General features: G+C 50.7%; 3 protein-coding genes and 1 long non-coding RNA gene across 5 annotated transcripts; 3 read left to right on the forward strand and 1 right to left on the reverse strand.

The window, feature by feature from the left end:
- Positions 1–8: 8 nt before the first annotated feature.
- On the forward strand, positions 9–10,597 carry LOC101794239 (uncharacterized). Its single transcript, XM_021269200.4, has 7 exons — positions 9–70; positions 563–707; positions 849–955; positions 1,150–1,288; positions 9,231–9,392; positions 9,561–9,673; positions 10,232–10,597. The coding sequence occupies exons 1-7, from the start codon at positions 34–36 to the stop codon at positions 10,372–10,374; spliced, it is 846 nt and encodes a 281-aa protein (XP_021124875.4). The 5' UTR covers positions 9–33; the 3' UTR covers positions 10,375–10,597.
- Positions 2,301–3,874, forward strand: LOC101794061 (basic phospholipase A2 Cdr-13). The gene is made up of 5 exons (XM_021269182.4): positions 2,301–2,400; positions 2,776–2,828; positions 3,130–3,274; positions 3,394–3,500; positions 3,577–3,874. The coding sequence occupies exons 2-5, from the start codon at positions 2,789–2,791 to the stop codon at positions 3,699–3,701; spliced, it is 417 nt and encodes a 138-aa protein (XP_021124857.4). The 5' UTR covers positions 2,301–2,400; positions 2,776–2,788; the 3' UTR covers positions 3,702–3,874.
- Positions 4,838–6,753, forward strand: LOC101804872 (uncharacterized). The gene is made up of 6 exons (XR_005260606.2): positions 4,838–5,044; positions 5,359–5,455; positions 5,552–5,687; positions 6,034–6,140; positions 6,228–6,376; positions 6,456–6,753. It is a non-coding gene; the product is annotated as an uncharacterized lncRNA (long non-coding RNA).
- Positions 10,598–12,357: 1,760 nt separating the features above from the next.
- OTUD3 (OTU deubiquitinase 3) lies at positions 12,358–21,342 on the reverse strand. 2 transcript variants are annotated; one of them, XR_011804697.1, is made up of 9 exons: positions 21,163–21,342; positions 20,768–20,916; positions 19,883–19,995; positions 17,323–17,445; positions 16,510–16,632; positions 15,887–15,983; positions 14,916–15,097; positions 12,661–14,587; positions 12,358–12,590 (listed from the first exon to the last, which is right to left on the reverse strand). XR_011804697.1 is itself a non-coding variant. In XM_021269199.4 (8 exons), exons 1-8 carry the CDS (start codon positions 21,294–21,296, stop codon positions 14,411–14,413), a joined length of 1,098 nt encoding a protein of 365 aa, XP_021124874.4. In that variant the 5' UTR covers positions 21,297–21,342; the 3' UTR covers positions 12,358–14,410. The 2 variants fall into 2 exon arrangements, 1 of the variants encoding a protein (XP_021124874.4); XM_021269199.4 differs by having other exon boundaries at positions 12,358–14,587.
- Between the last annotated feature and the right edge of the window lie 760 nt (positions 21,343–22,102).

Genomic DNA, 22,102 nt, shown 5'->3' on the forward strand with positions numbered 1-22,102 from the left:
CCGCCTGCTGCCTCGGCTCCCTTCTCCACTGAGATGAGGAATCTGCTGCTCGCCCTGCTGCTGGCTTGCGGTGAGTTGGGTGGTGAGGTTGGGATCTCGTCCACCTGGCATAAATATCACCCAAACCCACAGACTTTGGGCACATTTTGGGGTGTGCAGGTGTTGGCTGAACGTTGCAGTTTCTCCACAATGCCTGGAGTAGGGCTGATTTATTTTAAGAGGCGCTGGGGCCTGTTGTCACCTGCCAAACCCCAGGCTGATGCTGGCGATGTGGTGCGGATGGCCAAGGGATGCGAGTGAGACAGGGCCTGTGAAGAGACCGCTGTTAGCTCCTGCAAAGCCAAATTCGGTCACTGCGAAAAGCAAACAAAATCCAGAGGTGGTTTGGGGAATTCTCAGAGTCTGGCACCCCAAGAAGAGTTCATGTGCACGGGATCACCAACGTGAAACTCACTCCTCTGCTTGGTGTGCAACACGGTGCGGGTGCTGCACGGGGAACACTGTGCCGGTGTGAGCGTGTCCCTCTGTCCCCCTGTCCCCCTGTCCCTCTGTCCCTCCACAGGGCTACAGCCAGCACGTGGCAGCGTTCTGGAGCTGGAGCGCATGATCAAGGCAGTCACGGGGAAGAGCGCGCTGCTCTCCTACAGCTGGTACGGCTGCTTCTGCGGCATCGGGGGCAGAGGCACCCCTGTGGACGCCACTGACAGGTGAATGCCCTGCAAAAGCTCCTCGCTGGCAGCTCCGAGAGGGGTTTTGGCACCACTCTGGAGTCATTTTGCTGCTGCCAAGCCGTTTGCTCCTTCCCTTGCCCGGGCAGGGCTCTGGCACTGACACGGTGTCTCCCGCAGCTGCTGCCGTGCCCATGACTGCTGCTACAGGAGGCTGCGAGAGAGCAAGTGCAGCCCCCTGATAACCCCCTACCAATTTGAGGTCACCGACGGGGACATCACCTGTGGTGAGTATCAGAGGGTGTTTTGCTGCATTCCCCAGCGTGGCAGTGGCCAGCGGGGTTCAGCAGGCAGGGCCAATGCCCTGCAGGGTGCTGAGGCTGCCCACAGACCCCCCCTGCCACCGCAGCGTCTCCCACAGCCAACACCAGCTTTGGGGGCTGGAAAAGCCACCGCTGAACTTTGCATTTGTCCCCCGCAGGTAACGAGCAGATCTGGTGCAAGAGAGAGACCTGCCTGTGCGACAAGGCGGTGGCGTCGTGCTTCGCTGGCGCTCTGCCATCCTACAATCCGTCCTACCGCTTCTACTTCAAACTGAGATGCCGAGGGAGCAAGCTCCAGTGCTGAAGAGGGCAGGGGGAGCAGCGTGTTTGTGGGTTTTGAGTGGTTTTCCTCATTACGATGGAAAGGAGAGGGTGATCTGGGCACTGAGTGGAGCTGGAGCCCTCCGCTCTGCAAGGCTGTGTGGGATGAGGAGGTCCCCCAGCTCCCCAAAAAACACATCGCCGTTTGTTTTCAGTTTCTTCCTCCTCTGATCTAATTTCCCAGAAAAAAATGTAAAATAAAAATGTGAATAAAAGATACGAGAAGTGCTCTGTGGTGTGTTTCTGTCATACCACGGAGCAGCAGCAGCAGCACCCAGGCTGTGGCACTCGGTGAGAGCTCTTGCACCTCCTGACCCTTTTGCACCAGCTGCCTGATGCACCGTGGTACCAAAAGCAGCCCCAAAAAGCCGGAGATATGATGCAGACTGCAAAATTCAGCTACTCCCCTCTCAGCTGGGTCTATCCCAGTGCGGAGCTGCTTGAATCCCAGCGCTCTGCGTTCAGAAATGGGGACAAATCCACACCGCTAAGCAAACCTCCCTGGGGTCTGCCACCGAAATGATTTCCTTGTGGTGAGCCTGCTTCACCTGGTGCAGCCAAAAAGGCTGCTCCCCAAACCCACTCCCAGAGCCAAACCACAACGGTGCATTGAAGGGCAGGCAAGGCGTGGCAGAAAGGTGCTTTTAGAGGAGGAAAAAGAAGTGGGAAAACATGGGAGAAGGTTTGAGACCCTCCTCTGATGTTTACTCGCTAAGAAAATTTGACATTTCTATTGACCAAGGGATTTTCTCTTTCAGCTGCCGTCACCACGCCGTACTTTCCACAGGCGAGCCTCTTTTTTTTTTTTTTTTATTTTGCCAGCATTTAAGGATTGCCTTCCCCCTGCTGGCCCTGTGCAGGGAAACCCTGCTGCTTCCCCAGCATCACTGCCAGCACCGACCAGGGGGCCAGGGGTGGTTGCATTCCTGTAAAGGGGAAGGACGGCGCCTTCTCCTTTCCTGAAAAGTCCCATCAGCAAAATCGGGGCGAGCTGACCGCCGGCAGCGGGTCAGCAGAGGGGGGAGCAAGCCCTATATAAAGGGATCCAGGCTGACCACTGCCCTGTGAGTGGCAGAGGCTTCCCCGAGGTAAGCAGGGATGCAGGAACGCTTTCATTTATTCCCTTTCCCCCTTTCCTACCTTAACCAAAGCTGTGCTGCGAGCAGGGATGGAGGCACAGGTAGAAAAATCAAGGCTGAGCAGCAGAGGAGAGGCTCTTTGAGACACCAGGCTGGGGCCGTATCCCTTGAGGGCTCCAACTTTTTCTGCTTTCTCTTCATTTTGCTTTTTTATTCCCCCTTTCTTCACCAAAGTCTGGGCAGCACCGGGCCCAGCCTCCCTGCTCCATCCCCAGCCAGGCACCGCCGCTGCCCCTGGGCGAGGGAGCAGAGAGGAGAGGCCGCCTGATGTGAGAGCCTTGCTGATGCAGCGGGGAAATGATGTGGGTTTGGTTCTTCTTCCAGAATCACCAAAAAGATGAACTCCCTCCTCGTGCTGGCCGTGCTGTCTGCCTGGGGTAGGTGTCCTGGCTCTCAGGGTGGCCCCAGAAGCGTCTGACACCGCGATGGGGGCCAGCCCTGCTGGGTTTTCCTCCTTTCCCTTTTCCCTTTGTCATCACCTCTCTGAAACTCGTTACATCACCCTAAAAATTGTCCCTCCAACCCTGGGAACAAGTCACCCCTGTCACAGGAGGTGAGGTTGCAGCAGAAGACCCCACACAGGGGTACCAGGAGGATGGCAAAGAGGCGGCGTCCTCGCTGCTGCTGCTTTAACGGGGGGACACAGGGGTGGTGTCAGCCCCGCTGATTTTCCCCCAGGCTCATCCCAGGCCGGGGGGAACCTCTGGGATCTGCAGAAGATGCTCACGAAGGTGACCGGGAGAAACGCCTTCCTGTACTACTCCTCCTACGGCTGCTACTGTGGCCTGGGTGGCCGTGGCCGGCCCAAGGACGCCACGGACAGGTGAGCACCCGCTCGAGATCACTCTGCCCAAAATTTTACCATCCCGCGGGCACCTTCGGCTGCAAACCTGGGGAATAGGGGAAGCAGGGAAGGAAAAAAACACTAAAAATCTTACACAGGTGCTGCCAGCTGCACGACACCTGCTACGACAGCCTCCAGCGCCACGACTGCAATGCCAAGAAGCAGCGCTACCGCTACAGCTGGCACAGCGGCAGCCCCACCTGCAGTAAGTGGGGGCATTGAAAAGGGGTTTTTTGCCCCTCAAATACAATAAAATGAGAATTGGAGCTGATCCCATGCAGGTCGGGACTCCTGGTGCGCCCAGCTCTCCTGCGAGTGCGACCGCAGCCTGGGGCTGTGCCTGAGGAGCAGCCTGGGGAGCTACAGAAAGCGCTACCGCCTGTACCCCCGCTACAGGTGCAGGTGACAGGGGCTGGGGACAGCACGAGGAGGAGGAGATGCTTCGGGTTTGCCCTCTGCTCCCAACGGGGTTTTGCGCCTGGAGCTGCACGGCCGGGTTGAGCTGTGCTCCTACCTGCCTGGGCCATGTCGGTGTTGAGTTTGTGTCGGTGTGGAAATAAATCTTGGGCTTAAAAAATCCCCATTTGCTCGGTGAGCTGCTGCTGGGCAGGGCACAAGCCCTGTAAATGCCCAGCGTTGCCCTCCCTGAGCACGTCGCAGGCTCTGTGGACACTCATCAGGCACTGGGAGGGTGCCCTGCGCACCACTGGGTCCCTTACAGCATGCTCCCAGTGCTCCCAGTAACACCTCAGTGCTGTATAGGGCTCACCAGTGCTCCCCCCAGCAATCCCCAGATCTCTCTAGAGCCTCCTAGCACCCTCCTGGTTCCCCCCAAGTGCTGACTAAAGACCCCCCCGTGGCCTCCCAGTACATTCCAGAGCCTCTGAGCACACATCCAGTACCACCCCGGGCTTTATATAACCACTCACCAACCCCCCAGTGCTGGGGGAGACCCCCCAGTACACCCCCAGTGTCCCCAGGTGCTGCCTGGAGCCCCTCAATATCTTTACCAGTGCCATCTACAACCTGGCAGTGTGCTCCCAGTGCCTCCCAGTGCCCCCCAGTGCCCCTCAGTCCCCGCCTGATGCCTCCCAGTACAATGCACATGGGCCTCAGTACTGCCCAGTACCCCCCAGTACACCCCCAGTGCTTAATAGCACCTGCTGTAACATCCCTGTACACCCCCCCACCACCCTGTGCTGTCTGGAGCACTCCAGTGCCCTCTCAGAAAGAACTGGGGGGAGTACTGGGAGCCTCCAGACAGCACTGGGGGGCAGCAGGAAGGCAACGGGGGCTCTAAAAAACACTGGGGGCACTGGGAATGTCCTCGGGGGCTCTGGAGGGGACTGGGGAGCCCCAGAAAGTTATGGAGCCACTATCAGCAGGAGGGTGCCCGGCAGTCCCTAGCCAGTACCGGGGGGTCACTGCGAGTTTACTGGAAAGCTCTGGATGGTACTGGGGGACAGTGGGAGGGCACTGGGGTGTCCTGGGAAGCACTGATAAGCTGCAGACAGCACCGGGAGCACACCAGGAGGCTGCTGAGAGCCCCGGGGTGGCACCGGGAGGGTGCTTGGGGGGCTCTGGGCTGCGTAAGGCCGGGCTGCGAGGAGAGGATGGGTTTGGCCGGCGAGCCAAGGGGCGTAGCAGGACGGCGTGCGGGGCCGGAGGAGGCATTTTGGGGCTTCCAGCTGGGAGCTGGAAGGCAGCACTCACCAGCCAGCAGGGATCCGGAGCCGTCGCCGTCCCCCGGTGAGCAGCCCCCAGCCTCATCCCACCACTGGCACCCGTGGGGCTGCTGCAGGGACAAAAATAGGGTGGGGGTGCTGGAAGGAGGCGGCAGCACGCTGCGTCTCGCTCTGTTTTTTAAAGGGAGAAGCTCAGCAGAGGGGCTGCAGGCACAGCTTGTGGCTGCCCAGCCCTGCCTGGGTGCCAGGAGCGCCGGTACGGGAGCGGGGAGAGGTCTGGGCGGCAGGGCAGCACCAGGATGTGTTTACACCCTTGGTGTAAGGAGGCACCCCTGCCTTTCTCCCTCCAAATTTTGAGAAGATTTGACCTCATTTCAGAAGAAAGTTTGCTGAGTGGTGTTGTTTCTCCTCCCTGGTCCGGGTAAGAGGAAGATGAAGGTCCTGCTGGTGGTCCTCGCCCTGCTGCTTGCTTGTGGTGAGTGCGGCCAGGCTGCAAAACATCCCCTGCTCCAGCTGTCCGAGGCAGATTTCTGTACCTAACTCATAAAATCCCACTTTCTGGTTGCTCCAGGCATGCTCGCTGCTCACGGAAAGCTCCCGCCTGCATTCGCCCCGGGGCTGGAGGGCAGCACGGTGGGAAACCTGACTGCGCACATCTGCGACTCGGGATGGGGCCGCGGGCACGCAGCGAAGGCTTCAATGCACCGGTACAGCAACAGCAGGGTTTTGGGCAAGCGAGGCAGTGCTCACCTCTTCTTTCAGCCCTAGAGAGGCAGAGACAAACAGTTAAAACTGCTGGGATGGCAGCGGAGGGGCAGGAGTGGTCCCAAAGCCAGGATGCACAAAGGCTCTCTGGGTGGCACAGGGCTAAGAAGAGGCTTGGTGTAGGACAGGGGAAAAGCAGGATGGGGCTGGAGAGCATCCCAGAGCAGCTCCTGGGTGTTTTGGTGCAGGAGGGGATGCAAAGCCCCGCTTGCAGAGCCCATTGTGGATGGGTTAGAGAGCAGCCACGGCTGCATTTCGCCTGCGGCCAGGCTCTCCTTCTCGCTGCAGGTGCTGCCGGCTCCGTGCCTGCTGCTACGCCCGGCTGGCTGCACGCCGCTGCCGCGTGGGACAGAGCCAGCGCCTCGCCGCCCCCCAGGCAGGGGGTCCTGCCTGCAGTAAGTCCCCTGGCTGAGCTTTGGGATCACCCTGGAGCCATCCCCCAAGCACCATCCCCGCGCTGTTCTTCCTCTCGCTCCCCGCAGGCTCGGGGACCCGGTGCCAGCGAGGAGCCTGCAAATGCGAGCGGGCGACGCGGCTCTGCTGGGCACGCAGCCGGGCGCTGCTCAGGTGCCAGGGCCGAGGCAGGCGCTGCTGATGGAGCGAGGCCCTTCACGAACCCACCTCTGTGCTGGTAAGCAGAGGGGGGCTCAGCACGGCGCCAGGAGCCCTTCCCAACCCTCTTCCTCGGGGCTTTGTTTTGGCTTCGACAGGAGGAAAGCCGCCCTCGTGCGAAGCTGCGTCATCGGACACTGGATCCGAGGAGGGAGAGCTGCACAGATGCGATATTTCTGCTCAGAAAAACAAGGGAGGAGTGGGACACCTGCGCCTTGTCTCAGTGAAGGGCGAGATGATGGAAGCCAGCACAAGCTGGCAATTTGTCCCCTTTGGCTCCAGCTCCCCACGCGCAAGTCGCTGCACGGAAACGTCGTGGCTCCCCCAGCCCTTTGCTTCACCGCAGAATGAAACTAAAATAAATATTCCAAATAAAAGATATAAAATAGTTTTGAATATTCTGAGTATTCCAGAATAAATATTCCAAAATAAAGCCAGAGAGCAAAAAGCTTTGGTCCTCTGTGTGCTGCGACTCCGCCGTACCCAGTGACAACGCCTGGCACCGGGGAGAAACTCACCTGTGCGCAGGGCTTCCCGCTGAAATACCCAAACCCTAAAACTGGAGCCGAGCAGCAGGGCCCAGAGCCTGTTTCAAACATCATCCCCGATGCCTGCAGCCCCTGATTTAACACTGCCAGCAGGAGGTTCTTGCATCCTGCAGCAGCGTTTCCAAATGGCTCAGAGCTCGCCTTTGCCTGGCTTGTGCCTGGTCTCACCAGGTGAGGCACGGCACGAGGGTTTAGGCACTGCTGGAATAAAACACGTGCCAATTTCTGCCGGGTGAAGGTTACTTCAACAGCAACCACGCGGCTTCGGCCCCAGCCTCCAGGCTCCCGAAATTTGCAGTTGCCTCCAGGCAGAAGGGCTGGAAGCTGCTGTGAAAGGCTGGGGACAGGCACAAAGCCGCAGGAGGGCTGGGTGCCGATGAGCTTTGCTGCCCTGGGACAGCCAGGGAGCTCACGCTTGCCTAACTCCCGGAACAGAGCAAAACATCTTTCTCACCAGAAAAGAATGTTTCGGCCTTATTTTGCAACAACCCCCAGCACGTCCCCTAGGAAAAGGCAGCTTAGGCTGTGGCTGCTTCCTCCTGCCTCAAGCATCCCAGTGATGCAGGTTTTCTGCTGGTCTCACCTCCTCCGAGGACTTGGAGAGCACTGCAAGCTGCCACGGGGCTCTGCAGTGAAACGCAACCCCAAAAATGGGGACAAAAAGGGGTTTCTCTGGGGCTGGAGGATGCTCTGCTGTGCCCTGGCCATTGGCAGCTGCAATTCCCACCCCGGCTTGCCCCAGAGCTGAACTCGATCACACTAGGAAGTATCCCTTAAATCGGGAAGCACCCCTCGAATAAGGAAGTGTCCCTCAAACCAGAAAGGTTTCCCTCCAGCTGTGAACCAGGCGCCCGGTGTTTAGCCTGGGGGGTGGACGAGCACCCACCAGGAAGGAGAGCGCAGCCCCGTGCCAAGCAGCTGCTGTTTGCAGGGCATAAATCAAGGATCAAATCCTTGCCGAGATGGGACAGGGGCGCTCAAGCAGACAGATTGCACACCAGGATGAGCCGAAACACGCTCGCTCTCTATTTAAATTCTGGATTAATTTTAACTTTCTATGTATTTTCCTGCTCGGACATCTGGCTGTACAGATCAGCTCATTTCGGGCTCCAGGGGCTGCTCTGTTACCTCAGGTGCAATAAATGGGGTGCAAAAGTGCTGGAGGCAGTGCTGGAATTGGTGCACGGTGTGAAAAGAGGCAACTTTGTGTAAATGTGTGTAAATTCAGCAAAAGCCAAGACTGTGGTGCTGCCGGAGGGGCAAAAACCCCATGAGCAAGGCCCAGCCTCATCTGGGGGGGAAGACAAGTACCAGGCGGGGAAGAGAGAGTTGCTGAGGCCCTGAGCCCAGTTCCTTTTTCTCACCATCCCTCTGATATCCACGCAGCCACATCCTCGTTCCCTGTCTCAGTTTCAGTGACAGGGGATTTCCTCTCCCTGTCTCAGTGCCGGGGTTTCTGGCAAAGTGCTCTGCGAGGCACACGGCACTAGGCACCTGAGACCTCTGCACCAGAAAAAATGGCTAAAATGGTCTTTGGGCATCACCTAATTAAAGATTCCCTCCAAGCCAATGACACCATCACCCCCTTTATCAGCCTTCCATTATATACCACTCACATTTTTTTTTCCTTGCCTGGAGGCTGATCTGGCAAGGGGCATCTGGGCACCAGCAAGCTCCCAGTTGCACAAAAAAACAGGGGAGGGGGATGCTTTGCACTGGTTGTGTTTTTTCCCTGCCCAAGCGAGTCATTATGGCTACCAGCAAGACACAGCATGGAGCTTTCTAACCGAGACATCAAAAAAACCTAACAGCCATCCAGAAACCATATTGTTGCTCTTTTCCCTCGAGTTTTCCCATTTTGTTCAGGGCGCTGAGATACCCGGAGCTGTGCACAGGCTTGACCCAACTCATCCCAGTCCACCCAAACCTCCCATCAAAGGGCGCCCCGACTTTTCCGAGAAAGGGATTTGCATCCGAGCAGGCCCCCATCCAAGAGGAGAGCAGCTTGCACACGTAACGGGACCGATGCGGCGAGGACTGTCAATATTTGCCTGCTGTGGAGACAACAGAGGAGGAGCCAGGCTGAGCGGGCACGCGTTGGCTATAAGAGGTGCAGCTGAGCGCACCCTAAGGTGCAGGACCCGAAGGCTCACCCCACTCCAGAGCTGCTCGCCACCAACCATGAAGCTCTTGGTGCTCCTCGTCTGCCGTAAGTACCGCCTGGAGGCATCAGGGTGATAACAGCTTCCCTAAATGCACCAAAATTTGGGTGGTTTTGGGGTGGATGGTGGGGTGGGGGCTTTGTTCTGGTGCTCCTAACGGCAGGTCTCCAGTCGTAGGGCTGGTCCCTGTGGATGTGGATGGCAACGCGTTTCAGTTTGGTAAGATGATCAAGCTGAAGACGGGCAAGAACCCGCTGGCGTACAATGGCTACGGCTGCTACTGCGGCTTGGGGGGAGGCAAGCAACCTCTGGATGCGACAGACTGGTGAGTGAGGAGCTGGGGGAGATGGAGAGGATGCTTCCAGCCCTCTTCTCCTCCCAAAGCTCAAAGGGGGTGCAGCTGGAGCAGGCACTGCAGGAACCACCGGGTGGTAGCCGCTGCAGTGATCTCCCCGCTGTTCCCCTGATGGCACGGTGCCTTTTGTGATACCAGGTGCTGCCATGCCCACGACTGCTGCTACGGCAGGTTGAAATTGTTATCCCCTGGCTGTAATCCTGTCCTGGTCCATTACAAATACTCTATCCATGGAAACCATATTGTCTGCGGTAAGAGGCAGCGCGAGGCCAAAGCCACACTCTCGGGGAACCTCTTTTCCTTGGTGTCCTTTAGATCAACCTGGAGGGGGTGGAAAGAGGGGAAAGGTGCCAGGAATAACGCAAATAACGGTGAAGTTTAGAGCTAGGAGACCTCCCAAAGGATGGGGGTTGCCCTTCTGTAGGGGACAGATAACGACGTGACCAAGCTGGATGCAGAACACTTAAGGTGACCTGACTTGGATGGGGACGTGGTGCTGTCACCCCAATTTCCTGATCGTCCTCCCATCCACCCAGAGCAAACACTGCCATTTTGGGGGGGGGGGGGGGGGCGAATCAAAAAGAAGCACGTCCTCATGATTGGGACAAGTATCTATACAGAACTAGATGTAAAGGAAATTAAAACCTCCCCCTGGGGTCATGCTTGGTTTGTAGCCACTCTGTGCACCGGGGTAGGATGGTGGCAGGAAGGCTGACTACCCGGAGTTGACAGCTACGTATGCCAGTGGGAATGATTCAAAAGATAACCTCCAACTCTTGCTCCTTTTTCTCCCCCCCTCCCCCCCCAAGGAGCTGGGACTACCTGCCAAAAAATAGCCTGTGAGTGTGACAAGGCAGCAGCAGAGTGCTTCAAGAGGACCCTCTGGACCTACAACAAAAGCTACAAAAATTACTTAAACCTTCGGTGCAAGGGCTCAAGTCCCAGCTGCTAAAGAAGCCAGCCTTGAAATCGGATAGAAATGCTCTAAATTGGTTTCTTCTCCTGCAGTGAGATGGAGTAAGGCACAGCTCTGGCCCCCACTGCACCAAAATGTCATTTGGAGGCTGGACCCTGAACCTGCGCACAAGGAAAGCCCACCCACTCCTCGTAACTCAATACATCATGAAAAAAAAAAAAAAAAGATTTCTTCAAATAAAAATAAGTTTCAAAGACAATTTCTAAATGCAATTTCTACAATTTCTAATGTGTTTTCCTGTTTTAAGACTCAGTGCCTGGGTGGGTGGGAAACCTGTAGCTCTCCCCAGAGACCCAATAGGTCCAGCACCCCAGAGCGACCAGACCACGGGTGCAAACTGTCCCCTTCCTGCTCACAAATTGACTCCTTAAGCAATTAGCACTTACTAGGGCACCGGGCACTGCCAGCAGCTCCTCCAGCATCACAGGGGTTTCAAGTTGGCTCCTTCTTGCACCCCCATTTTGAGTATGTCCTCACAGGGTTCTGGAATGAGGCAGGTCCCCCAGGAGGTGCATGGCAGCAGCAATTAGCCCTAATGAACAAGGGCCAGCTGCTCATCACACCTGGGAGGTGGAAGCGCCTCCATGCTGCCTTTGGCCTCAAAGACTGTGCTCAATTTGGCACCCCTCTGTGGGGTTGCACCCTCTGTGGGGTGCAGAACTCTGTAGGGGCACTATGGGATGCAGTTTGGTGGTGGGACTTGGTGGGTCAGGCTGATGGTTAGAGTTGATCTCGAAGGTCTTTTCCAACCTAGATAGCTCTGTGATTCTACGAGGTTATAATTTTAATAGTTTTTCTACAAGGTTGTTATTTTTATATATATATATATATATATATATATATATTTTTTTTTTTTTTTCCTAGGGTCACTCAATGGCTTTCCACTGTTAGAGAGAGGATTTCTTCAAGTTATATCTAAGCTTCTCCTCAGTCAGAAAAGTGAACAACACATTTCTATCAAAAAGGGAAGATGAGAAAGAAACGAGCTGGGATAGAGCTGATTAAGTCAATGCTGCCCTCTAAGGTTTGTGTGTGCACACAGGCTGTGCTCCAGGTACCAGCAAGGTTCATCCACAGAGTGACACGTGCACACATTGCCTTAATAAGATCATATTAATGACCTAATTTGCCCACCTTTGTCAAAGTTTCCAAACACCACGAAAGCTGACAGGTGAGCGTGTGCCTCAGTAGCCAGTGTGCATCCACAGAAACGGTTCTGGTCACGACTACTCAATGCCCAACCTTTCCTGCCTATTAACAAAATGAAGAGATGCAGATGCATTAAAATAATCTGGAAGTTTTGCTTTTAACCCACACTTCCCCCAAAACACCATTCATCCAGCTTGGCTGGCACACCCAAGGGTGCAGAGGGACCTGGGCAGGATGGGTCGATGGGCAGAGGCCATGGGATGAGGTTCAACATGGCCAAGGGCCGGGTCCTGCACTTGGGGCACAGCAACCCCATGCAGCACTACAGGCTGGGGGCAGAGTGGCTGGAAAGCTGTGCAGGGAAAGGGACCTGGGGGTGTTGGTTGACGCTCACCTGAACTTGAGCCAGCAGTGTGCCCAGGTGGCCAAGAAGGCCAACGGCATCCTGGTTGCTTTGGAGGAGGCTCAGGGCAGAGCTTATTGCTCTCTGCAACTGCCTGAAAGGAAGGTGTGGGGAGCTGGGAGTCAGCCTCTTCTCACAGCTAACTAGTGGTAGGACCAGAGGGAATGGCCTCAAGTTGTGCCAGGGGAGGTTCAGGTTGGAAATGAGGAGACATTTCTGCTCACAAAGAGCAGTCAGACACTGGGATGGGTTGCCCAGGGAGGTGGTGGAGTCCCCGTCCCTGGGGGTGTTTAAGGAAAGGTTGGACGTGGTGCTTGGGGACATGGTTTGGTGGGTGACATTGGTGGTAGGGGGATGGCTGGACCAGATGATCTTGGAGGGCTTTTCCAACATTAATGATTCTAGGATTATTCGGTGTTCTTTACAACCTTTATTGCACTCAATACCCAAAACTGGGGATTTGGTTTGATAACAGAAGCGCATGCCCCACTGAGCATTTAAAAAAGGAAAGGGAAAGAAAACTCTTGTGTAGTTTCAGCAATACCCAACAGAAGATGAAGGCACCTTCCAGAACGCAGCTGCACATGTGGATAACATGGCTGACTTTCTTTGCTATCCAAGTATTGCAGATGAGGCACGACTGTTGGTAAATAACCAAAAAACCAAAAACATCCCTCCATGGCTGGGTAAAACAATGGTGATACACTTACCTGAACTACCTTGACATGCCTGCTGCCTTCCAGTCTCATCACACTGGTGAAGTGACTTGCACTTTGTCCCACTGAAGCTTTCCATTCTTTCCACTTTTGTAAAAGTCAGGTGGGAAAGAGAATTCCAGAAGTAATGTTGCTAACAGGTCATCTAATGGTTAGCATAAAATGGGTTTTACTGATTTTGAAACAACAATGAAAATTCAGGGCTCATCCATGTTCTCCTACCTACCAAATACTATTCAGATTTCCCTCTACAGTAATTTCTAATGCCTACCACAGGCACTTACAGCAGCACGTAATAATGCTTCTTCACTTCCCAGACACTGTCCCTCCATAAAGCATAGGAGCTGTTTTATATTTCTTTTTATTTCTGCCAAGCTCTTTACAGGAACCAAAGTAACTTTTTAACAAGCATTCAAGCCTGTTCGCCTACACCATCAGTATTTAAAGTACAGCTCCTTCCTTTTTGTTGTTCAAATGCTCTATTAAGAACAGTAGCAGAGCATATGAAGAAATACTACCTCAGGTTTTGGCATTTCAGTCAAAAAAGGCATTTACATTTCCATATCGATTTGGAAACTTCAAAGAATGTACTGAAGAAAAACAACAATGTTCCTTATTTGTAAAAATGTATTTCATCTCTGCCCTGGCTGATGAAGTGCCTCCTGTTGTTTACTCTGTGTAAGTGCACATGGTTTCTTAAAGCTTAGTGCTTGATGCAAGTCCAAAACCTGAGTGAGGCTGAAATACTGCAAGCCATAAACCCGGGGCCAAATCCTGCAGTCCTTACACTTCAATCTAAATTCCCTATAAAAGTACCACAGCATTCAAGCTATACATTCCACAGTACCTGGTGAGCATATGCGAGAGGAATTTAAGATGAAAATCCTATTCTGGAAAAAGCTTGATTTATGAAGAGTGAAGTGAAGCAGTGATCACTGCTGCTTGGAAGCTTGTTCCCAGAACTCTTGATCCGTTGGCTATACAAATTTCATTTGGAGACTAACAACTATCAAGTTCCTGGCTTGGACTAAAGCTCTGCAGTGGCCCTACAGCTCCAAAGTATGGCAAAGGAGATGAGATTCCAGATGTTCAAGTAACAAATCTCGGCAGAAATCTCATGCCTGCTTGTAGAGTATCATATTGCTACCTCAGTAGACTTTATAGATCAGAAGAAATGGCTCTGCAGTCCCAGGAGCCCACTGGTTTAATTCTCTTGGATGAGAAAGAAAACAGGAATATTATGTTTGATAGTGTTGGCTAACACTTAGTTTTCGGAAGGATTCTGTTCCTCTGTTCCCTTGCTTTTCAAATTTAAATAGAAAAAAAAAAAATGTGTGTTCCTGAGTTGAGAACTGTTAACGCTTTCCCTGACAGTAAGGTAAAATAAATCTCCTCTAAGCATAACTAAGCACAAAGTTGCTATAACAAATCTAAGCATATCAAGAGATCTCAAAGCAAGTCTGGCATTGCTGTGAGGAAAAGGTTCTCACCTTAACCTAACTCCATAAGAACAAAAATAAACCTCTACTTATTTGTTAAGTTTAAAGCTCTCTTCTCTCACACAGGTTGATGTAGAATTACTGAGTAACTGCCCTGCAATTGAAGAAACAAAGTTCTTATGTGCTCAGAGGTTTCTGCAGAAATTGATTTCCAGATGACAGTGCGTGCTTGGAAATTTGCTTAAGAGGAGTTTTGTCTCGATCAGTTCCTTTGCTTTTCTCTCCAGAATGCTCAGAACAATCAGTCATATGTTTAGAGCTGTCATGGCCTTCACCAAGGTGATCTGGTTATCCAAGTCCGTCTCTCTCCTGTTGCTATCTGCACAGTTACTTTTGTTGGCCAAGACCTTTTGTCGGTGCCTTTCTTCCTGTCTCTTCTTTTTCTCCAGTCGTTGCTGTTCCTTCTTTTGTTTTTTTGATACCTGAAAAGGGAAGAATGAAAACAAAGTTGAAAACAGCCATTTACTGCCCAGCTGGGGAAAAATAGCACACTGGAAGGGAGACAAGCAGATACCAAAGCAGCTGCCAGAAAATTTTTATTCCAGACTATCTGAACTTTGTGCACTTTAGAAAAAGTGCTGTACGTCACTAATAAACACTTGACTTGGAGGAAAGTCACAACTGTAGCAGCTACAAAATCCAGTAAGTGGAAGCACTTTTTACTTCAAACAAGAGAACAATTGTTGGTAAAGAACTGCTCTAATCTTTAAAGCATGTCCACATATCACTGTCAAACCACCCTTCACATACCTTTGCGTTTTTGCTGGATTGACTATTTTCACTAGATTTAGCCAGTCCTTTGTGGTTTTCTATTTCATCTCGATGCGAACTCTGATTTCCGCAGATTCTTGAACCACTTCTGTTATCTTCCAACAGGGCTGAGGTGCATGATTTCTGACCTTTGCTCTGAGGATCGCGCTGCTCCTCAGCACCTACCAACAACAGAGTTTTTTCTCAGACACTCTATACACAGAAGCTGTCTCTGTGTCAGCCAATTCCTTCTTCCAGGCTTTCTGGAACTGTTTTTTTTGGAAGCTGGATTGAGTAGGGAAAAAGACAAAGTTCAGTAGCCTCTTCTGTCTGCTCACATAGGACAACATATTCTTCATCTGCTGGAATGTGGAAAGGGGACACTCCACACTAATCCAGTGGCATGCTGTTATTTTACAGAACTTCAGTGTAAAGGTCTAGTAATGTCTGCTTGTAACTTCACAGGGAGGACCCTATGTCACAGGCAACCAAGGGAAAAGCCAGGGACTCTAGTGCTCAAGAACTAGGCTACACCTGTACTTCAGGTTCTCCAGAGAACAGATCTAGGACGGAACATGCTCTGAGATACTGGTAAACCTGAGTTATCTGGTGAGGAGGCCGCAGAACGGCTCCAGGGATTACTAATCTTACATGGAGTTTTCAAGACAGTAGGGCAGAACAAATGCAAAACAGATAAATTAGGATATGGTATGCTCAGTGGCTCATATGAACTTAGCTCAGTGCCTTCAACAGTGTCAGGTCAGTCTCACAACAGGCACTGTTACTGCAAGGCTCCACAGGTGCACAAAATCTGCCCTCATAACCTTCCCGAGCACAGAAAAGCTGAGGCAGCAGCACAGCCAACAGGAAGCTTCCACTGCTACTGTCCCTGTTGAACTGCTGTTTACAGTGAACGATGCCTCAGAAGAATGCTGTCTGAAGTTAGCAAGTGACAAAGTCCACGTACTTACCAATTCCTTCCATTTCCTTTACTTGAAGGATGGCAAATATTGCAGAATCTACGTTGTAGTCTTCCACTTTCAGAACCTGGCTTACTAACTCAATGTCCTGTCCAAGAGAAAGATAACATTAGAGAGTTCCAACCAGTGACATACAGACACCTCTTCAGCAACCACATGCACCACTAGGAGGGGGCTGCTGTCTGCTTTCATGGCCTCCAATCAGCCCATACTCCATTTCTCAAGAAGGTGAGGGAAAAAAACTTCAAAATCTCGAAGATCCCAGGAAAAAAGACTATACTATTTCAGTATAACTGTTTCACTCTTGATCCTTTTCATTCTCTGCATTTGCACAGTACAACCTGCAGTAACCACACAGGTTATCTAATGACCACAGCTAAAACCAAACATCCTGAATGACTCGACAGTTTGTGAAACAAACTCTGTAAAATTTCAAAGCAAATTTTCTTGAGAGACTGCAAGACAAACCTTACAAAACTGTTCAATATTCACACACAGTATGCATTTGAGTCTAGGACAAAATGCATTCCAATTTGTGGCTGTAGTAATGAAATTGTTCAGGACAAACACTCTCTGGAATTTTTCTTAAGGAAGAAAGGGTACTCAATACTTACTGAACATCCAGTTGCACTGCACACTTTTTGTATAGCAGCTTCCTTTTCAACTTCAGTCTCATCTTCAGAGCCACTCTTCTCTGGCTTCATTTCCTCCTCATTTGCCTCACTTTTGGAAAGCATCTAAAGGAAAAGCAAAGCGTACAGTTATTTCATCATACACAATTTTTTTAAAAATCTGCCATTAACATAGATTTAATTTTGGCACAAATTTCTCAGAAACATCCTGTATCAAAGAGCTCTGGATATTGTGTAACTTCTGTTTGCTCTGGAACCATTTTCCACAATTCATACACTGTCAAGCAAACTCTCATAGTACGAGATCATGTACACCAACAATCACTGGCTTTTTAAATGAAGTATTCATTTTCTTACAATATCACACATCATACAAATGTGTGCATAGAACTTTGAAGACAGCACAGCTTATTCCTTAACAGGAAAAAGTGAGATATTAAGAGAATTATTGTATCCGGCCGTTGCCTTTCCATCCGTTCCCTCCCTCCTGTTTGTTTTTGCATTTGAGGTAATGAGTATGTAATTTAGATGGGGTTCCTTCAAGACTTCTACAGCCCGTATCACTGCATCACATTCAAGGCTGATTTCCAGCCCAGTAATTTAAGCACTTCACATACGGTCTCAAGAGAGCAGGCAGTACTAATTACAATCACGTTAGGAATTTTTCTATCCCCACATGAGACAGGGACCAAATTCTTCTCTCGATCGCAATGCAAGTGAGAAAGCAAATCAACCCGTAACAGTCAGCTGTTATTTATCCCCACAGCCATCTCAGGTCATTCTGTCGTAACCAACCTCCATCTGAAGATATGCTGGAGCTTCTGAGTCATCGTTGATTCTCCTCACGCTGTCATAGTGCTCTCCATACCGATATGCAATGTGCAGCTCCCTCGCGTTGTTTTTGTCTGTGCCTCGAATCTAATTGAACCAAGCAGACCACAAATGAGGATTTGGCCTTAACTTCAGCATCGGATTTTTCTTAGTATTATTTTTTGAAGCAATGAGAAACACTGTGCTAGGAAGCAAAGTACGTAGCTACTGGAGTATCTTTACACAGGAAGTGTTGACCTAATAATCCAGATGTGCCTACAGTATCAACAGAACTTCTGTCTCAAGGATAAGATAAACAGCACTGGGTCAGTTCACAGAAGTTACATCATTACAAACAAAACATGATATGAAAATACTTCAGGGCTAAGCTCAAAGTGATTTCCTAAGTTTTATACAATTTTCTGATCATCTCTTCCAGCCCCATTTTCAGCAACAGCCTCCATTCAATAAACAATGCCTTTTTCCCCTCAAATATGAGGAACATGAGTCTGGTCACATCAGGACCACAGTGGAAACCCTCACCCAGAATAAGTTTTGTTCTGCTGTTGTGACAAGACGGTGTTTTAATGATTCACATTCGAAGCTGACATTTTTTGCTTTTAAAAGAAAGACCAATAAAGCCAAACCATGAAAATTTATTAACTCCACTCAGGAGCACAGATGTTCCTTTGCTTTGTCAGCATCAATTACAGCGGCTTCCGTAAGAGAATTCTCGCTGTGGATATTATCTATACTGATGCAAGAACAATTCCTACCCCAATCATAAGGGTCTCAAGCTATTAGCTAAAAGCCAGCAGCATTTCAACTCCTGCAAGGAATGCAGAAAATTACACACCTGAAAATCTCCTTTGCTTACCTGTCGAGCCAGAGTTCAAAGATCTGACACCCTTGCTGGAGAAGACGACAGTAAGCAAACAATAAAAAAGTTTGCTTTAGGGCTCCAAAGTTTCCCAATCCTTTTACGTCTTTTCCCAACTTACAGAATTTACACCAAGTCACCTTTCAACTACGTCTGCACTCTGAGTTACATTAACAACTTCAGATTTCACAATAGATATTCTTCATTCATCTATTTTACACTTGCTCACCCGTAAATTCCAACTCAATGCCTGGTTATATTTAACTCCTGCTTTTTATCTTACTAAGTTGTTCACTGTGTTGGATTTCAGTAAGATCTGTCATCAATATTTTTCATTTGCCAGAGTCCAAATAGGTATCTAACAAATGCTGAAGCTCTTGAAAGATTCTGAAAGTTGGCAACTGCTGACAAAGAAACCGAAGCTTCTTTGTCTGTGCTCTTTCAAGTAAAAGGTAGTTGCAGTTAAAAAAAAAAAAAAGCAAAAACACAGGAAAAAGGTGAATAGTAACCCCAAAAGCCAACAAAATAACCTATACATCTGTGCTAACTTCTATCTCTATATTTGCAGTCACTATCAAAATATACATAAAAAAAAAAAAAGGTAAAGGGTGCTTAAAGCCTTAAGAAGTCAGCACAGAAATGCCCAGCTCCAACAGTCTGAGAAACAGCTGGAGGTCCCAAACACTTCTCCTGCTCACAGTTCTCCACCTTAGCTTCAGCACATGCCAGTGGCTCTCTTAAAATTAAAGGATAATTCACCATCTGCTTTAGAGTTGAGACCAACAGAGAGCTTCACACCATCTGCTTAAAGCATCTTGCTGATCTGCTTCTCTGGAAATGCTCTCTTTGTAATCTAGTCTTTCCAAAATGCTGGTGGGGCTCAAAAAAAAAAAAAGGATGTAGAATATGGAAAATTAGCAACTTGGTAAGACTGTCCCCATGTTGTGATCCCCTCTGTGTGGGCAGGGGACTCTGTACATTACAATTATTGACAGCTCTCTCTACTTATGCCATTTTCATGACGCACCCTCACTAACAAAATTCTACTCAGGCACACAAAATGGAACCTCATCACAAACGTGGTATTTACAGCCCAGGAAAGGTCAATGAATGGGAAAAAGGAGGTTGAGTTTTTTGAGAGGATGTGCAAAAAGTTCGATAAGAGTTCAGTGCACTGAGGTGAGTATTTGGTTCAAAACAGCAACAACACATGAACAGCACCTCCATGACCTCTCCTGCAGGGTCATTACCTCCATTACCTCTGTTCTCTCTTGCAGGTTAAGCAGTTGATTATTTTTTTTTTTTAATACATAGGTGAGCTGCTTTACTGCACATTGCTGCCACATAGATACAGGTTTAAACTTATTCGGGTTCAGAATCCATCTAACACTGTTTCAAATGTTTCCAAAGACACCACCTACAGCTTTTACCTGGTCTTTTTTTCTTTACTGCCCTGTTTCACCTACATAGTTCACTGGTACTCTGTGAATTCAGCTTAGCCCTTAAACCCTCTACTACCCTCATAAAAAATGTCAAGAAACAATCCTGGTTTGGATGTACTGCCAACCACTACATTTGTTCTCTGTGAACAGATTGGAGAGTTTCAATGCTGTTTGTATCCATCAGCTAAAAATTAGGCCAAAATATGGAAGTTTTGTTTCTCACCTGCCACAGTGGAGCATTAAGCTGATGAATAACCACATTCATTTGATTGTTCCTTGCAAAGGCCACAATAGCATCGTTGCCAGCAAAGGTACCCGGCTTTGCCAAGTTGGTAACTGAAGGAAAACAAACATTCAGAAAAGATGGAGAACTGGTTTCTGAGACTTCAAAAAGCACCGGAGGTTTAGCAAGTAAATAAATTTCAACAAGGGCCTAAGAAATTTTGGAAAGGAAATCCCAGCTATTAAATGGTAACCGTAGAGGCAAGAATCTGGTAGCAACGGAGGTTACTAAGACTTAAATGGCCACAGAAACCTCCAAAAGCACAGTACACCCTTTGATTATGCAAGGCCATCAGTTCTGTGTAAAGCTCTGAAGGTAGGTGCCATGTGCTGAACGACCAGGCTACTTTCACGCAGCACCTGCATGTCAGCTGGCACAAACCCAAAGCTGTTAGAACAAAGGCTGCGCTGGTCTCTGCTTTCCATCTTCCCCTGGGTTAACACTATGAAAAAACAAGTGTCAAGGAGAAAAAGAAATCCACGGAAATCAACCATGGAACACCCACTGCTCACCCTTGAACACTTGAAGTTTTGAGAAAACTTCATTTTCTCAAGTTCCTTTTGGAAACACCAAATTATTAAGTCTAGACTTTCTTTTTCTTTCCTTCTCCGAGTTCTTCCTACATTCAAACAAGTTCCAGGAGAAGTTTAATAGCTCATCTTTCTACAGAAAGATAACAAAGATAAAAGTAAACGCACTGCTGTTTCTAAAATCTAGAGAGTGGCCACAGCATAGCTCAGGGATGAGAAACGGTTTAGTGGAGAGGTACTCAAAGGAGATGTAACCTCATTTTGGAACAACCCCTTCTATTTGAAGAGTCTGTACCGTGTTTCTCAAAGGGCACATCATCTTCCACAAAGGGTTCGAACTCCTCCCGCTGCTTTACCATGTAGTCCACCGTCTCCTGGCGATGTCTGAGGTGGTTTCGCGAGTGTCCCTCAAGCTGGTCACCAAGGGCCCGGAACAAACAATTGCTAAGGGGAGAGAAACTAAATGTTAGCGTTTCTGAAACGCTGCTACACAGAGAGCAACATTAAACCAATGACCTTTGCGTATAAGTGGAAAAAACACAGCCTGGGCAGCAGGAGACGAGATTGGGCGCAGCGGGTGCCAGGCGGGGGGGGACCCACGACCCCCTCACAGCCCCTTGGGGGACTCGGGGCGGGCAAGGAGCGACCCCCCCCAACGGTCGGGGACCCAAGGCCGGCCCCGGCACTCACCCATCGCCCGGCACCTCCCGCAGCTTGAGGCCGAGGGCTCGGAGCTGCCTGGCGAGGCCGCCTCCGCCCGCCGAGGGGCTCGGGGCTCTCCTGCGGCCGGCGGGCCGGGCCCTGGCCGCCTGCTTGCGGGACATCCCCGCTCCCTGCCTCCGGAGGAGGAGGAGGAGGAGGAAGAGGAAGAGAAGAGGAGCCCGCGAGGTGGCACTCGGGGAGCAGCGGAGCAGCGCCGCCAAGGGATGTGCTGAGGCAGCTCTGCAGAAGGGAAAGGCCAGGGCCAGTTTCTGTCAGGAAATCCCTGTCAGGGTGCGTCCTGCGAGTGCAGCCTGGAAAGGGTTGGAAAGAGCCCGATTCGGTGCCTCCCTCCTCTTCCTCAGGCTGTACGGGGAGCTTGTGTCTGAGCCAGGAGTGGGCAGGGAGAAGGGACCCGCTGGGACACACTGGGACACACCGCTCCCAGTTTGCCCAGTTGGGAGTGAACCTCAGGTGTGTTAGGAAAAGGGCTTCTTCACCCGTTCTCTGGGCACAAGGTGGATGGGGAGCTGCTAAACCACAGGGAGCACCACCACCGAGCCTGGTGCTGCAGCTGTAAAAGATGTGGGGCAGCTCCAGAGCCTGGTTATGAGCCCCAAACCGAGACCACGGCCGCAGCTGAAGGCTCAGCACCAGGAGATCTGTTAGCCTCCTGCTCCGCCACCCTTCTGGCAGCGAGCAACAAAACCAGCCCACCATTAACACCATCCAGTGCTGCCCCCGATCACTGGGTCCATTTTAACCCATCTGTGGTTACCCATTTATTTTTTTTCTTGCCCTGCTTTGCCCTGCAGGTTATGACAGGACAGTTTGCCTGATGCTCTCAGATCCCAGTTCCTAGCTCTGTTCAGGCAGTGCACCCAAACAGCTTCCTGGTGAAAGCTGAAAAAACACTCCCAAGGTGGAAACA

Source organism: Anas platyrhynchos, chromosome 22 (assembly GCF_047663525.1).
Source record: "Anas platyrhynchos isolate ZD024472 breed Pekin duck chromosome 22, IASCAAS_PekinDuck_T2T, whole genome shotgun sequence".
NCBI lineage: Eukaryota > Metazoa > Chordata > Aves > Anseriformes > Anatidae > Anas > Anas platyrhynchos.